Genomic DNA, 15,789 nt, shown 5'->3' with positions numbered 1-15,789 from the left:
TTGGGTTTCATCCATGATATTAATTTGATCATAAAAACTCCGTTCTCTCAGAGGTTACATGGCTCCAGAATATGCTACTCGGGGATACTTGACGGATAAAGCAGATGTATATAGCTTTGGAGTGGTCGTCCTGGAAGTGGTCAGCGGAAAGAAGAACACTTGCTACCCCCCAAGCGAGGCTTTTCTTTACTTTCTGGACTGGGTAAACTCCGAATTCACTTCGAAAACACGAATTTTTAATTTTTTTTTTTCGATTTTGATTGATTGTCGTGGAATTTTCAGGCGTTTTTGCTTCTTGAGGAAGGACGGCTACTAGAGGTGGTGGACCCGAGCTTAGGCCCAGATTACCCTCGGGAAGAGGCGCAGAGACTGCTTAACGTGGCCCTCCTCTGCGCTAATCCTGCACCCACGACGAGACCGGCGATGTCGGCAGTGGCGAGAATGCTCACCGGCGAGATCGACGTTCCCACGCCGTCGAGAGGAACTCCGCCGGACCAGGATTGGATAGCCTGCGCCCTCAAGAAATTATCTTCCGACAGCCAAACGAAGAACGGCCATCTCCACCCGTCGACCAGCGAATCCACGCGGGGAAGCAGCGCGTGATCCGGTGAGTCTCTTGTTCATCTCCCCCTTCAGTTTTCCGAATTTCGAGTTAATTAATTTTTTTTCTGATGCAATTTTTGCCAGCTAATCTAACGGAGAGCCTAAAGTCAACGCTCGGATGATGAGATCGCGAGGCCCATTTCTGATAAGTCCGAAAGGTGTAGAATTCTGTACGTTTTATTATTTTTTATGTTCATTTCACAAATTAAAAAAAGAAAAAACTGGAGGCCCATTGACAAAAGGGAGATCAGCCGGCAGAGATGATGAATGTAGCCAGAGAAGGGCTGGTCAACGGGTTAAAAGTCAACGTCCGCGTGCTGCGATCATCATGAAACCGGGTGACGACGTGGTCGAGTTTTCCCCTCTAACTGCCGGCGCGTTCTGGAAACACTAAAAAGGTCAAAAGCCGAGGGATTCTCAGGCTGGAGCAGTTCGGTGGCTTCTTTCGCTGAGTAGAATTGCGTGGGGACGTCGCTGTTATAACTTGGTTGCATTTTAGGTTCATCCTGCTTCTTCTTTGTTCGTCCCAGGTTAGAAGAAATGAGAGCTCGTCATCAGCAGCTGCTCCTGTTCTTCCTTCTCGCCCTTGCCCCCTCCATCTGCTCGCTCCATGGCCGGGGAGCTCACGCTCAGCGCCTCCCGACTTTTGAAGGTTTAAACGTTTTCTTCATTTTTTTTTGCTCCTTTCCTGGTTTTTCTTCTCCTTCGTCATCCATCATCATAATGATAATCATCATATTCTTCTTATTCTGCCGCTGCCTTTTTCTTCCGCAATTACTCTATCAGATTCTCCTGCTTCTTTACCTGTTATTCATCTTTATACGACCTGCTTTCTCCCCCTTGTTTTGACTAAATTCAAATCCGTCGCTGGTTCCTTCTTCATCCTCTCCGTCTGCTTTTCGTCTTCCTGATTCTCTTCTGCATTGATGTTCTTTCTCTTGTCTGACTCTTGGTCTTATGTTCTTCGCGTTTTGCTCGTGCGTCTTCTGTTATCGGGTTCCATGAAACTTTCAAAGAAAATAAAGCTTTGTTATCTCCTGAATCCGAGAATGCTGCGTTTGTAACAGTCGAGGCGCTCAAGACGATCAGAGATAAACTTAAGATACCAGAGACGTTGTGGAACTTCAGTTTAAATCCTTGCACCGAGTGGGCTATGATAAACAAGGATCCGTACATACACAACGTTACCTGCGGGCAATTCAACGAGACGTTGACGAACCTGACCACGAAGGTTACCGCCAACATCACTGTCCTCCACGTTATCGGCATGTAAGTTGATTCTGATCACCATCATCTTTCTTCTTCGCTCATCGTTGCTCTGGCTGATGATTTTTCTCCTTTGCGACATTCTCAGAGAGATCAAGGGCGCGAATCTGTCGGGAGTGTTGCCTCCGGAGTTGAGTAATCTCAGTCGTCTATCACACATGTCCGTCCGTTCGTGAACTAAATTTCAAATTTTCGTGGGATTTTATCATCTGAATTCGGAGGAATTAATATTTCCGCTCTCAATCTATGTTCGCTCTTGATCATGTGGAATCGAGCAGCGATATTTCTCGAAACTTCATCAATGGCACCATACCACTTAGCTGGACGTCGCTTCCGCTGCGAAACTTGTAAGGACCGCAATAACCCCTGTCCTAATCGAATCCACATCGTTTTTTGGGGCAATAGATCTTAAGAGGGCATCATTATTATGTGTCGCAGAATCCTTCTGGCGAATCGTGTGACAGGCACCATTCCAAAGGAGATTGGAAACATGAAAACTCTTGAATTTCTGTAATGATACTGTATCTTTGGGGCAGAAATTTCGTGAACCATCTCATCCGTATCTTATGACTCATGGTTCTGGGGTTGTGTTTTCCTTTTCAGTTTTTTGGAGGGCAATCAGCTCGAAGGTCCTCTTCCTCCAAGTCTTGGGACTTTGACGAACTTGAACAGACTGTAAGGCCCCTGCTTATTGCGCATTTCTGTGTGTTGTAGAGTCATGATTCGTTTCCTTGCTTTATGAAACAAAAGAAAAGGAAAGGAAACTGTGGGTTGAATGACAAAAGTCGCATTTGGATTTTAAAATAGTGAAATCTCATTTTCTAGTCTTCTTTCGAGCAACAATTTCTTGGGTGAGCTTCCAGAGACGCTAAGCAATCTGAAGAACTTGACAGATGTGTAAGTTTTGGCTCTAAGATCTATTCAAATCTTCGATCGACTATATTTTCCATTAGTTCTGATGGTGCACGATCGATGCTATGTTGCAGGAGGCTGGATGGGACTGGGATTTCTGGGCCGATCCCGAGCTTCATTGGAAACTGGACGAAATTAGACAGATTGTCAGTTCATATAACCTCCATATTCATTATAAAAAATCTATGATGGAACAATACCGTTCATGATAAGATATTTGAATGCTGCAGTGACTTGCAAGGAACTTTAATGGAGGGTCCATTTCCGTCAGAGTTCTCATTGCTTCATGGTTTAACTCAGTTGTAAGAGCCGGTTTATCCAATTGCTAAGCTACTGAATGTTATCGTGATGGCCATCAAACCCTCTGCGTTTTGATTATAGGAGAATTTCTGATCTTAAAAACCCGGGTGGTAGCTTCCCACCCCTCGAGAAGATGATGAACCTGAAAAATCTGTATAAGACACTCTTTTTTTTCTCAAATTTGATAATCAACTTTGTTCAGTTTATTTACGTAGATTTCTCTGCTGTATAACGACAGGATTCTCCGAAATTGCTCTTTATCCGGTGCCATCCCCGACTACATCGGCCGATTTACTCAACTGCAATCTCTGTAAGTCATTTTTTTCACTTCTGACATTTAGTCTCTTCCCGTTATCATGCTATTTTTAATTCCTTTTTTTTTGGTAATAGCTATGCCCTATCAAGATTCCAGTTTTAGGATCGGAGGAGGAGCTATAGACCCTTAATCCTTAACAGTAAAAGCTAATCCGTAAACCATAAAACCGAAACTTTAAACTCTAAAAGTTGAACCAAAGACCTTTAAGCCTAAACTGTAGACCTTAAACCTTACACACTAAACTCTAAATCCAATGTCCTAAACTCTGAAACCCGAAAGCCTTACCCTTTGGGACTCAAGAAGTTTTCAGGAAAACTAGTGATTTCTTGTTTTTTGATAACTCGTTCATGTTTCAGTAGTTATTTGCATCAATTTTATTGTTTGTCATCCATCTCAGGCTGGAAGATTTTTTTTTTTTTGAAACCATAAAGAAGATCAACCTTACGGGATGATATATGACTACCTTTTTCTTATGATCATGAAATAATTTGTTTTCATGTTCTTTGCCAGGGATCTGAGCTTTAACAACTTGACAGGACAAATACCGAGTAGCTTTGCGGATCTCAAGAAGTTGAGCATCATGTAAGTGACGAGGGCTCCATTTCCTCAATGTTTTGTATGCTATATGGGATATTTATCTTTTTTATGTAAATTAGGTATCTTACAAAGAACAACCTTACGGGATCAATACCAAATTGGATTATGAGAAGCAGAGATAGCATGTAAGTTCCTTATCCACGATTTTTTTATTTGTATTAGAAGTAACAAAATCTCGATGTCCTCAGAGATATTTCTTACAACTCGTTCACGGATCTTTCTTCTGCCCCACCCAACTGTGATCAAGAATCTCGGTAAAACATGCTTTGCCTGTGTCTGGTCTGCACAAAATTCGTGTTATTTATGAAACTGACTTTGATTTGTCTATCGCTCAGAAATTTTGTTTCGAGTTTTTCATCAACAACGAGTAACAAGTAAGTTTCGGATGTCCTTCACATTGATATTCTGTTAAAATGAGATCTTTTTGTCATCCGCTTCATTTACCTTCTCAGGATTGCATCATGTTTAAGAAAAGGCCTTCCGTGTGACGGAACACCAAAAAGTGCGTATTTGCATTCCGTCTGGGCCAAAAACTTTGCTCTGGAAATTATCTTACTCTATTTCATTAGCTTGAACGTGAATGTTTTGAATTTTTTTCAGATTATGAGATTTTCATAAACTGTGGAGGACGTCAAAGTGTCATTGTAGATGGGAAAGAATTTGAACCTGACGCATCACTAGAAGGAACATCCAACTTTTATCGTTCAAACAGTGGAAAGTGGGCCTATAGCAGTACTGGGAACTTTATTGGCGGAAATAGTTTACCATTTGTGGCAGAAAATACTTCAGTGTTGGAAATTCCAGATCCAAAGTTGTACATTCAGGCTCGTTTGAGTCCTCTCTCCCTCAAATACTATGGTTTATGTTTGCAACCAGGAAACTATACTTTACAATTGCATTTTGCTGAGATAATTTTCACTCCTGGGAAGACCTTCGGCAATCTTGGAAGACGCTTGTTTGATGTATCAATCCAGGTCAGTCTGAAGCGTTGGTCTTGAAAATTCTCTTTTTTTGCCGTGAAAGCCTATAATTTTCTAAAAATGTTTTAGCAACCCCAAAGTTTCAAGTCATCGCATCATGTACTTTCAGTATCTTCATCACTTTGTGGCCGCTTGGCTTGTAATTTTTTTTTCTTGTGCTTCTGCATATGTTGGTGGTATTTGATTGTTTTTCAGTCATTGCGAGTGCTTTTATGGTTAGAAATGAGTTTTATGTTCTCCATTGTTGGGTTGCAACGTGCATAATTCCGTTACCGAGTCTTGTCTTGATGAGCTCTATACTGAAACAGGGAAAGAAGGTTTTGACAGATTTTAACATTGTAGAAGAAGCTAATGGCATTTTAAAAAAAGTTCTCAAGAATTTTACTGCCCTTGTGGAGAATGGAACGTTGGAGATTCACTTTGAGTGGTCTGGTAAAGGGACGAATTCTATTCCATATAGAGGTGTCTATGGCCCTCTTATCTCAGCTATTTCAGTGACTCCAAGTACGCATGTCACCTCTTGTTTCTGCGCCCCTGTTTTTAATCATAATCTTAGATCTGATTAAATATCTGTTATCGTTACAGATTTTACACCCCGTATCTTCAAGGAAAACGAGAGATTATCTGTTGGCGCCATTATTGGTATAGCTGTTTCATCGTCTGTCTTGGTGATGCTATTGATCGTGGGAGATATATGGTTTCTTTACCGGCGAAGAAAATCAATTGAAAACGATGGTGAGATGTAGTTCGATTTATTCAGTGTGGTGTACGAAAAAATGCTTACCTATGCATCAAATTTCATTTGCTGGGAACATAATATCATAGTTATTCTAATTTTTAATTCCTGTAGAATAATTTCTCCAGCCCTTTGTGATGTTTGTTGGGTTTGGAATTTTTAGAGTTTAAATCTCTTACGCTGTGTCAAAGATAAATTGAAGGAATTTATGGTAATTTAGTAGCTGATTATTTGCAACTGACAGGATAACAGAGCTTCGTGTTAAATTATTTATTCTTTTCTGTCCCAGTTTTTAGCATCTCATTTTACTTATGATTAAGTGCACAAAGAGCCACATGCCTCCCAATATGACAATTTTGGTTTCACATGTTTTGAATAATATAATGAAATAGAGTCATTCGTTGTCTTAACATGCTTTCAAAACTCCTGCTCAACTGCGATGGCATGCTTTTGAATCCTAGTTGAGGTGACAATTGTTTGTGTGAACAGAAAAAACAACCCACACACACCGATTCCAAAGGAAAGATACAAGTCTTTATAGGGATAACCCTAATAGGGTTATATTAGGGAATAACATGCAGATAACATAAAATACGCAATGTCCACACTCCCCCTCAAGCTGGGGCGTGGATGTTTTCCACACCCAGCTTGACACAGAGCTCCTCAAACCTCGGGGCATGAAGCCCTTTGGTGAAGATGTCCGCAAGCTGATCTGCTGACGGTACATTTGGCATACAGAATTTTCCCGACTCCAGCTTCTCTTTAATGAAATGTCGATCGATTTCGATGTGCTTTGTGCGATCATGCTGGACGGGATCATGAGCGATGCTGATAGCTGATTTGTTGTCACAGAACAGCTGAACAGGGGAAGGAACTGGACACCGTAGCTCACTGAGGAGCTGGGTGATCCAAAGTGCTTCACAAAGGCCATGCGCTAATGTACGGAACTCAGCTTCAGCACTGGATCGAGAGACCACCGTCTGCTTCTTGCTCCTCCAAGTAATAAGATTACCTCCCAAGAAGGTGCAGTACCCGGAGGTAGACCGGCGATCAACCACCGAACCTGCATAATCCGCATCGGTATATACCTCGAGTCGAAGACCACTATGACGGCGGAACAGAAGTCCACGGCCAATCGTCCCCTTCAAATAACGGAGAAGGCGATGTGCAGCATGTAGATGGCTCATTCGAGGATTTTGCATAAATTGACTAAGTACACCCACTGAGTACGCGATGTCGGGGCGAGTGTGAGTGAGATAAAGCAGTCTTCCCACCAGTCTGCGATACTGTCCGGGCTCAGCAAGAGTTTCATTTTCATCAACACCAAGTCGATGATTTGCATCAATTGGAGTCGAGATAGGCTTGGAGTCCTCCTTGCCAAGCTCAGAAAGAAGGTCCATCGTGTACTTATGCTGACAGATGAAAATTCCACTGGACGAGTAAGCCACTTCAATCCCAAGGAAATACCGTAACGGACCAAGATGACGAATAGCAAACTCCGAGGACAGATAAGCAGCCAGCTGGGCGATAGTTTCCTTATCATCACCCATAATAATAATGTCATCCACGTAGACAAGAAGGATAGCAACTCCCCCTGACGTGGAATGATGGTAGAAGAGAGTGTTGTCGCCATTACACTGGCGATATCCACGGGTCTGCATGGCCATAGTGAACCGGCCAAACCAAGCACGAGGAGATTGCTTCAAGCCGTATAAAGCTTTCTTCAAGCGGAAGACAACCGAACTCGAGGTTGATGGAACTAATGAGGCATACCCAGGAGGTAGAGCCATATAGATCTCCTCAGTCAAGGCACCATGAAGAAAAGCATTCTTGACATCGTACTGTTGCAAGGTCCAGCCACGGTCGGCAGCCAAGGCCAAGAGAATTCAGACAGTATTCATCTTAGCCACAGGAGCAAACGTTTCTTGATAATCAATGCCATATTTCTGTGTAAAACCCTGCGCCACAACACGAGCCTTGTGCCGTTCAATGGAGACATCAGAATGTTGCTTCACAGCATAAACCCAACGACTGCCAACCAAGTGCTTGCCCGGTGGAAGCGGAACCAGATCCCATGTATCAATGAGAGCGAGTGCGTGAAGCTCCTCCTCCATAGCCCGACGCCAATGAGGAAGCGATAGGGCAACGTCCACCGTCTTCGGAAGGGAGATGGAGTCAAGGGAGGTGAGAAGAGCATGGAAGGATGGGGAGAGACGATGGGAGGATACGAAAGCGGTTAAGGGATATAAGGGCGAGGGGCGAGTAGAAGAGACGAGGGTTAAGGGGGAATGTTCTGGAGTAGTGGAGGAGGAGGAGGGTAAAGGAGGAGTGGAAGTGGCACGAGATTTGTGACGAGCGAGTGTGAGACCGTACCGTTTTTCAGGAGGGCATTGGTGTCGAGGGAAAGGAGCACGAGGAGGAAGAGATAGGTCGGAGGAGGGATCCCCGGGGTGAGTGGATTAAGCGGAGAAGCCGAAGAGGGAGCAGGAACAGAGGATGACAGATCCACGGTGGGAGCTGGAGGTTCACCTTCAGATGGGACTGGCAAGGAAGGAGGGTTTTGGGGAGGGGGCCGGAGGAGCGGGGGAAAAATAAGAAATTCAAGAGGATCCGACGGTGGGATTAAGGAAGTGGAGTCGGGAGAAGAAGAAGAAGAAGGATAATACAGAGTGAATTCGTCGAAGGTGGCATCCTTGGTAACAATGAAGCGACGAGAGGGCGGATGATAACACCGATAGCCCTTTTGGGTGGGAGAGTAGCCGACGAAGACACATTGGAGAGCACGAGGAGCGAGTTTGTTACGACCAAGAGCATGATTAGGGACAAAACAAACACACCCAAAAACACGTGGGAGAAGATTGGTGAGAAGGGAAAGAGTTGGAAAGGATTGCTGGAGACGGTCAATGTGAGTAGAATGAGCAAGCGCCCGAGACGGGAGACGATTGAGGAGATGAATGGCGGTAAGACAGGCTTCGCCCCAGAAATAATTGGGCACATGCATATGAAATAGAAGACTGCGAGTGGTATCAAAAATGTGACGGAATTTGCGTTCGGCAACACCATTCTGCTGGGGGGTGTATGGGCAAGTGGTTTCATGGATAATGCCTTTATGTTGAAAGAACGTGGTTAACGTAGAATTGACATAGTCTCTAGCATTGTCGGAGCGGAAGCGACGAATGGGAGTAGAGAATTGGGTGTGGATAAGAGAGTAGAACTGAGGGATCACAAGGGATATGTCGGATTTATGTTTTAATAGATAGGTCCACGTGAAGCGAGTGGCATCATCAATAAAAATGCATAACCACCGAGCTCCAGAGGCGCTGTGGACAGGAGCTGGTCCCCATACATCGGTATGAATAAGAGAGAATGGAGACGTAGAGTGAGAAGAAGAGATAGGATACGTCGTACGATGATGTTTAGAAATTCGACAAGCGTCACAAACAAAGCGATCAACAGAATGACTGTGAAAGAGTTTAGGAAATAAATGGTAAAGAGTGTGAAAAGATGGGTGGCCAAGACGTCGATGGAGAAGCCACAAACGTTTATGGGACGCCGAAAGGGAAACAGCCGCAGCAGCAACAGAGTGAGAAGACGACGGGGGTCGAACAAGGTAGAGGCCCTCACGCTCCTCAACAATGGAAATCATCCTCCCCGACACCTTATCACGGTAAAAACAGGTATTAGGGGTGAAGGTAATGGCCTGGTTTAGATCACGAACAAGACTGGATAAAGAGAGAAGATGGTGAGCCAGGCGAGGAACATGAAGGACTTTAGGAAGATGTAAAGTATGTGAAAGAGCGACACGTCCAATTCCGGCGACAGTGAGGAGATCACCAGATGCAGTTTTGACTTTGGAAAAACCAGAAACAGGTTCATAGGTCAAGAAATGGCGAGGATTGGGTGTCATGTGAGCAGTGGCACCCGAGTCAAGAAGCCAGGTTGAGGATGAAGTAGAATGCCGAGAGGATGACAAGGGAATAGGAAGAACGGTGGACGTACCTGCGTGGGCTAAGGAACACGAGCCCACGACGGGTGGATCAAGCAACCGCCAGAGACGTTCCATTTCCTCAGGGGTGAAGCTCGAAGGTGAGGCGTTGGTTGGTAGAAGACCATACGGCATAGGTACTTGACCAGGCTGGGGCACTTGGCTCGCAGAAGATGCGACAGTAGCAAGATTGCTTTGTTGCAGTCTCTTTCGTTGAAGCTTAAAACATGTCTCCTTCGAGGGACCTCGCTTCTTGCAGTAATTATAGAAGAGCGAAGGGTCATTTTTAGGAGAGTCCTCAGTCCGAGTGGGAACACCACCGCCAGTGGAAATAGGTGTCATTGGAGGTCGAGTAGAGGTGGACGACTGGACAGCAAGTGCCGAACCCGTGGTTTGAGTTTGCCGGAAACGGGATTCTTCAATCCGAGCACTACGGAGCGCATCTTTGAAAGTAAGCTCTTTCTCCCGGTGAATAAGTTGAGCACGGAGAGATTCATACTCGGGGTTAAGTCCCATAAGGAACTGGAAGACCCGGAGCTGAAGAGTGTACTTTCGGTCCACAGAATGAGGATCAGGTGGCATGTAATGATCGATCTCATTCCATAAGGACATAAGTTCGGTGCTATACTCCATAATAGATCTGTCCCCTTGGCGCAAGTTGGCAGCCCGATGCACGAGCTCATACAATGTGGCAATGTTATGCTTCTTGGAGTGACTTTCAAGAGCAGCTTCCCACACTGCCCGAGCCGACTCGAGAGACAAGAATTCACCCTTAATGGTGGGCGAAATACTATCCAGTAGCCAACGGTGAAAAACCCCTTCAACATCCAGCCAGTCGTAGTACTTGGAATCTGTCCGGGGTGGTCCATCTTCAAGCAAATGACGCATCAGACGACCTTTGAGAGTAATCTGAATGTACTGGCGCCATTGGAGCAAATTGAAGCCAGTAAACACCCCATCTGGAGGCATCTTGGGCAGAGAAAACGGTCCAGAGGTATTAGACCGATTCCCCAGCTCAGGAGACGACCCTGGGGCAGGAGGCGACCGGACAGAACTGGCTGGTGTCACATCTGAGGCCTGTGCTTCGACAGTCTCAGGGGTCTCCATGCTCATCGCAAAGCAAAGTCTGAACACGACCACAGCAGGAGACCACTGAGAAGACCACAAGTGGAGAGGATTAAGGAAGTGGAGTCGACTCCCGAAGACAGTCAAGGGTAGACCGTCGAGGAAGGTGAGACTCCCGAAGAGAGAAGTCGCACGAGGAAATCCCGAAACAAGTCTTGCGCAAGGAAATATTCCAGGCGAAGACGATAAGTTGCCGACACAAGTCTTGCGATGAGAAAGAAGCTGCCGATGCCGAAAAATAAAGAACCCGCCGATGCGGAGCGTCCGCGTACCGAGCTGCTCTAAAGAAGCCGCCAGGAGTCGATGCGGAAGGTGAAAAAGGCCGCGGAAGGTGAAGAAGCCGCCGGAAGCCGCTGGGAGTCCGATGGCGTAAGAGGATCCGGCGATCCGACGGTGCAGACGGTGGAGGAAGAAGCTCCGGCGGTGGAATTGGTAGCTCAACCCAGGTCGAATCTAGGTTTGGAGCTCTGATACCATGTGAACAGAAAAACAACCCACACACACCGATTCCAAAGGAAAGATACAAGTCTTTATAGGGATAACCCTAATAGGGTTATATTAGGGAATAACATGCAGATAACATAAAATACGCAATGTCCACAGTTTGTATCTTTAGGAGAGGTAAAGTTGCTTGAAAACAACTTTTACCTCTGACATATTGTGGGAATCATTTTATTCTACTGACTACTTTGCCATTTGTTTAACCCACAGAGTTTAAAGGGATAGATTTACCTACGGGCGGCTTCAGTTTGAAACAGATTAAAGCAGCAACTAATAATTTTGACCCGGAGAATAAGATTGGCGAAGGTGGTTTTGGGCCGGTTTACAAGGTCAGTTCTAAATATATTTTTAAAATTAACTGTTATTATCCAAATATTTGCCACACAGGATAAGCAGAACTTAAATAAATCTACATAATGTGGAAACTCTCAGGGGATCTTCCCAGATGGCTCAGCTATTGCAGTCAAGCAGCTTTCGTCCAAGTCGAAGCAAGGGAACCGGGAGTTTGTCAACGAGATAGGCATGATATCGGCCTTACAACATCCCAACCTGGTTAAACTTCATGGGTGCTGCATCGAAGGGAATCAATTGCTGCTGATATATGAATACATGGAAAACAACAGCCTTGCGCGCGCCCTGTTTGGTAACCAACGTTACACTTTCTGTTTTGATTTCCAGTGGATTAGCTCTTTCAACTATTCCATTGTTTTTGTGATGATAATCTTACGGTTTTCTAAAATTAATAGGCCCTGAGGGATTACGATTGGAACTCGATTGGTCAACAAGGCGTAAAATTTGCATTGGAATTGCGAGGGGTCTGGCCTACCTTCATGAAGAGTCAAGGCTAAAGATAGTACACAGAGATATCAAAGCTACGAATGTTCTTCTAGACAAACATTTGAATGCAAAAATATCTGATTTTGGTCTCGCTAAACTGGACGAAGAGGAGAATACTCATATCAGCACCAGGATTGCGGGAACCATGTAAGCAATCTCTGATCCAATCGCGTCACATTGAGCTTATAATTTCTCCCTCTCTCTCTCTATCTCAATATCTATCTCTATCTCTATCTCTATCTCTATCTCTATCTCTATCTCTATCTCTATCTCTATCTCTATCTCTATATCTATCTCTGTCTCTATCTCTATATCCATCTCAATATCTATCTCTGTCTCTATCTCTATATCTATCTCAATATCTATCTCTGTCTCTATCTCTATATCTTTCTCAAAATCTATCTGTCTCTATCTATATCTATCTCTATCTCTATTCTCTTATTCTATCACTTCAGATTGAGCTCATTATTCTTTCTTTCAATTTTGAGTCTCTCATGTTTTTTTATCTCTAGTAAATATGTTTTTATTTGTGGATTCAATAAGGTGCGTATGTACATTTAAGCGCACGAATTTTCAATTTGTTGGTTTTAATCCAGATTACCTATTTCTTTCTGATTATTTGTTATCTTGTTGTGTTCAGTGTCTTCCTGCAATCCACTTTCAAAATCCTAGTAGCTGCAACTTACACCTTATCCACTTTAGAAAGATATATTTGTTATTCATTTGGGATTCAGCGTACGATTATTTTTTAATTCATAGTTTAGGGTCTAATGTTGACTTAAATATTTTCTATCATATTTTTCTTCAGGGGGTACATGGCTCCAGAGTATGCCATGAGGGGCTACCTCACAGATAAAGCAGACGTCTACAGCTTTGGTGTTGTCGCTCTTGAAATTGTGAGTGGAAAAAGCAATGCAAACTGCCGCCCCAAAGAGGACTTCATCTACCTTCTAGACTGGGTAAGAACCGAAACTTTTTAAAAAATAATCATGCATTTTTTTACTGAATTTTTATTTTTGAAACTGATTTTTTAAAAGTAAAATAATTATAGGCCTATGTACTGCAAGAGAAGGGTGCTCTACTAGAGCTGGTGGATCCAGCTCTAGGGAGAAACTTCTCAATGGAGGAGGCACAGCAGATGCTGAACCTCGCTCTAGTCTGTACCAACCCGTCGCCTTCGCTCCGACCGGCTATGTCGGCCGTCGTTTCGATGCTCGAGGGGCACGCAGAAGTTGAGGTCCCAGTCATGAAGATCACGCGCACTGAGAGCATGGAGCTCAGGTTCAAGTCCTTCCAGAAGCTCTCCCAAGATGGTCAGAGCCAGGTCATATCCATGGATGGGCCATGGGCACAGTCTTCCATGTCATTGGACACCATCAACGACTACGAGCATTCGCATTGTTCCGAAGCCCCTCTCCTCGACGTCACGAACGAGCTTCGTGCATGAACCATCGCATGCATTCTGTTGATGGTCAGAGGCTTCTATTACGACGGGGCGCGTCTCCCCCTTTGTTCCGTCTGTAATTCAAGGACAACAATTTTGTGATGGTTGGTTTTTCTCATTCTGGTTTATATCTATATAAACTAATGATATGTCGGCGTGTGGGACAGTACTAATGGAGATTGAATTGGTCATTCACAAATAGACGTGGTTGTTCTGTTCTGCTCGTTTGGAACGAACAATTATTCGCACAAAAGAACCGCACAGGGCCTTGTTCTTTGTTCTGTTCTTTTTTTTAACGAAAAAATTTGACATTCGCAAAAATTCGTACTTCGCACAAAACTAGCACAAAGCGAACAAAAGAACCGCAAACGGGCTGTGCAATGTTCTGTTTGAATTCGATTTTGTTCTGTTCGGAAAACCAAACAGAACGAACAATTCGCACAAAAAGAACAGAACTACCACGCCTACTCACAGATATGTAGTTCCTGCTCAACTCAACCTTTCCAAGCCATAAGCTCCTAGTTTTTGTCTTCGAACACCCAGTCAATCAATAAATCTGCTTGAGCCCCCAAACTAAATGCAGCCTGCTCTGAAGACAACTCGTGTGCCCCATTGAAACCCAATGCAATAAATGCCTCCATCCAATAACTGATATCGGGCGACCAATATGTGATATCCGGATGAAATCAAGACGATTTTAGATGCCAGATTGTGGATGGATATTGAATATCTGCCGGATAACAGATGTTGAGAAATGTATCGCTGGGATCAGGATACGACGGATACCGGTATTGGCTATTGAAATCCTTACAAAAGATTGATATCTGGATATCGATGTCCAAGGTCTTGATATCAGTTTATTTTTCGGACACATTTTTTCATATGGAGGAAAATGAGAGAAGAAAACAATAAAATACCACAACACTGTAAAACGGCTGTATTCAGGAATAATGTGTTCTAGACTGTTGTCCTTCCCAACCTAGACTTCGAGTTTACAAAGTCGAATGCCTTTTGGGCTAGGCTGATCAAATAAATATCTCATTTAAATATTAATACTCCTACGATTTCAACCTATTCTGCTTAATTGAATATTGATTAATTAACTTAACAATGGTTAATATTATGCGCATGGATGAGAGATACAGGTCCAATAGCTTAATTACATATATATTGATATGTTTAATAGTAAGACAACAAATTATTTCAATTATATTTCATTTTTTATGTAAGACATAAAAAATACCAATATCCGACACCAGTATCTAATATTTTGTCACCCAATCCCTAAGACAAGTGAGGATGAAGATATCAGGAAGGATAACAGTATCAGAGATCGGTACTGTAGCAATTGACATCTGATATTGTCATCCGAAATACGGATATCTGTAAAGACAGATATCCGATTTCTCATTTTCGATATTTGTTATGGTGTCCATCTTGAAAACATCATTTGACATCAGCGTCGGGACCGATGAAAACAAACCTCCTCCTGTGGTCCCCTCAATCTAAAGTACTATTTTTATTTCATATCCACTCTACCAGTCAAAAACCAATGATTACTTTGAGTCTTCTCATGTTGTATTATATTTTCAGCCCTATGATGATTCAAACTACTATTTTTCTTCATGTTGTGGATGAATACTGTAACGTAAAAAGAAAATTTTCCTTAAACAGTACATAGTAAAGATGAATTTCACAATTTCACTCGGTTATGAAAATATAAATATTTCTGCAATCGACTTGTGACTTGTGCATCTCACCTTCTGACGTGCTGCAGCACAAAATCTCAGTGGGACATTTGAGAGAGTTATTCATTACCAAATGAGAATCACAATGGATAGTCTGGACTCTTAGTATGAAAATATTATAATAGGGTGTATCACACTACAGAGGGAGCAAAATTGGGGGTTTAAATTTATCATTGTAATTGATTTTTCTGCGACCCAAAAAGTTTAATCTGACTCAGGGATGTATAGTTGAGATTGAGGTCGTTTCCACAAGGGCAAGCATTTTAGAGATCGAGTTAATTAAATAAATAGAAGTTATGGAGAAGAAATGTTAATATAGTAAGGCTAGTAGGGAATAATACTATTAAGAGTGCCTTTACTGGTAGAAAAAACTGTTAATATTCTCTTCATTTTTTTTACTCACCTTAGTTTAAATATTAAGAAATATTACAAATATCTT

General features: G+C 43.2%; 1 protein-coding gene and 1 pseudogene across 2 annotated transcripts; both read left to right on the top strand.

Annotated features, from left to right (window-relative positions):
- Positions 1-58: 58 nt before the first annotated feature.
- Positions 59-603, top strand: LOC144703392 (putative LRR receptor-like serine/threonine-protein kinase At1g53440 pseudogene; annotated as a pseudogene).
- Positions 545-13,720, top strand: LOC144703020 (putative LRR receptor-like serine/threonine-protein kinase At1g53430). 2 transcript variants are annotated; one of them, XM_078575092.1, is made up of 26 exons: positions 545-607; positions 688-761; positions 1,134-1,255; positions 1,671-1,872; positions 1,958-2,029; positions 2,148-2,216; positions 2,308-2,379; positions 2,473-2,544; positions 2,695-2,766; positions 2,856-2,927; positions 3,012-3,083; positions 3,163-3,234; positions 3,320-3,391; positions 3,908-3,979; positions 4,054-4,119; positions 4,183-4,248; positions 4,330-4,368; positions 4,447-4,496; positions 4,595-4,968; positions 5,283-5,478; positions 5,560-5,709; positions 11,532-11,650; positions 11,754-11,964; positions 12,068-12,305; positions 12,967-13,117; positions 13,210-13,720. In XM_078575092.1, the coding sequence occupies exons 3-26, from the start codon at positions 1,144-1,146 to the stop codon at positions 13,603-13,605; spliced, it is 3,087 nt and encodes a 1,028-aa protein (XP_078431218.1). In that variant the 5' UTR covers positions 545-607; positions 688-761; positions 1,134-1,143; the 3' UTR covers positions 13,606-13,720. The 2 variants fall into 2 exon arrangements, with proteins under 2 accessions (XP_078431218.1, XP_078431219.1); XM_078575093.1 differs by lacking the exon at positions 545-607 and having other exon boundaries at positions 693-1,033.
- The last annotated feature ends 2,069 nt before the right edge of the window (positions 13,721-15,789 follow it).

The sequence above is a fragment of the Wolffia australiana genome, chromosome 5, assembly GCF_029677425.1.
Source record: "Wolffia australiana isolate 7733 chromosome 5, ASM2967742v1".
Lineage (NCBI taxonomy): Eukaryota > Viridiplantae > Streptophyta > Magnoliopsida > Alismatales > Araceae > Wolffia > Wolffia australiana.
Note: the sequence above shows the minus strand (reverse complement) of the source record. Positions and strands in the feature narration are given on the sequence as shown.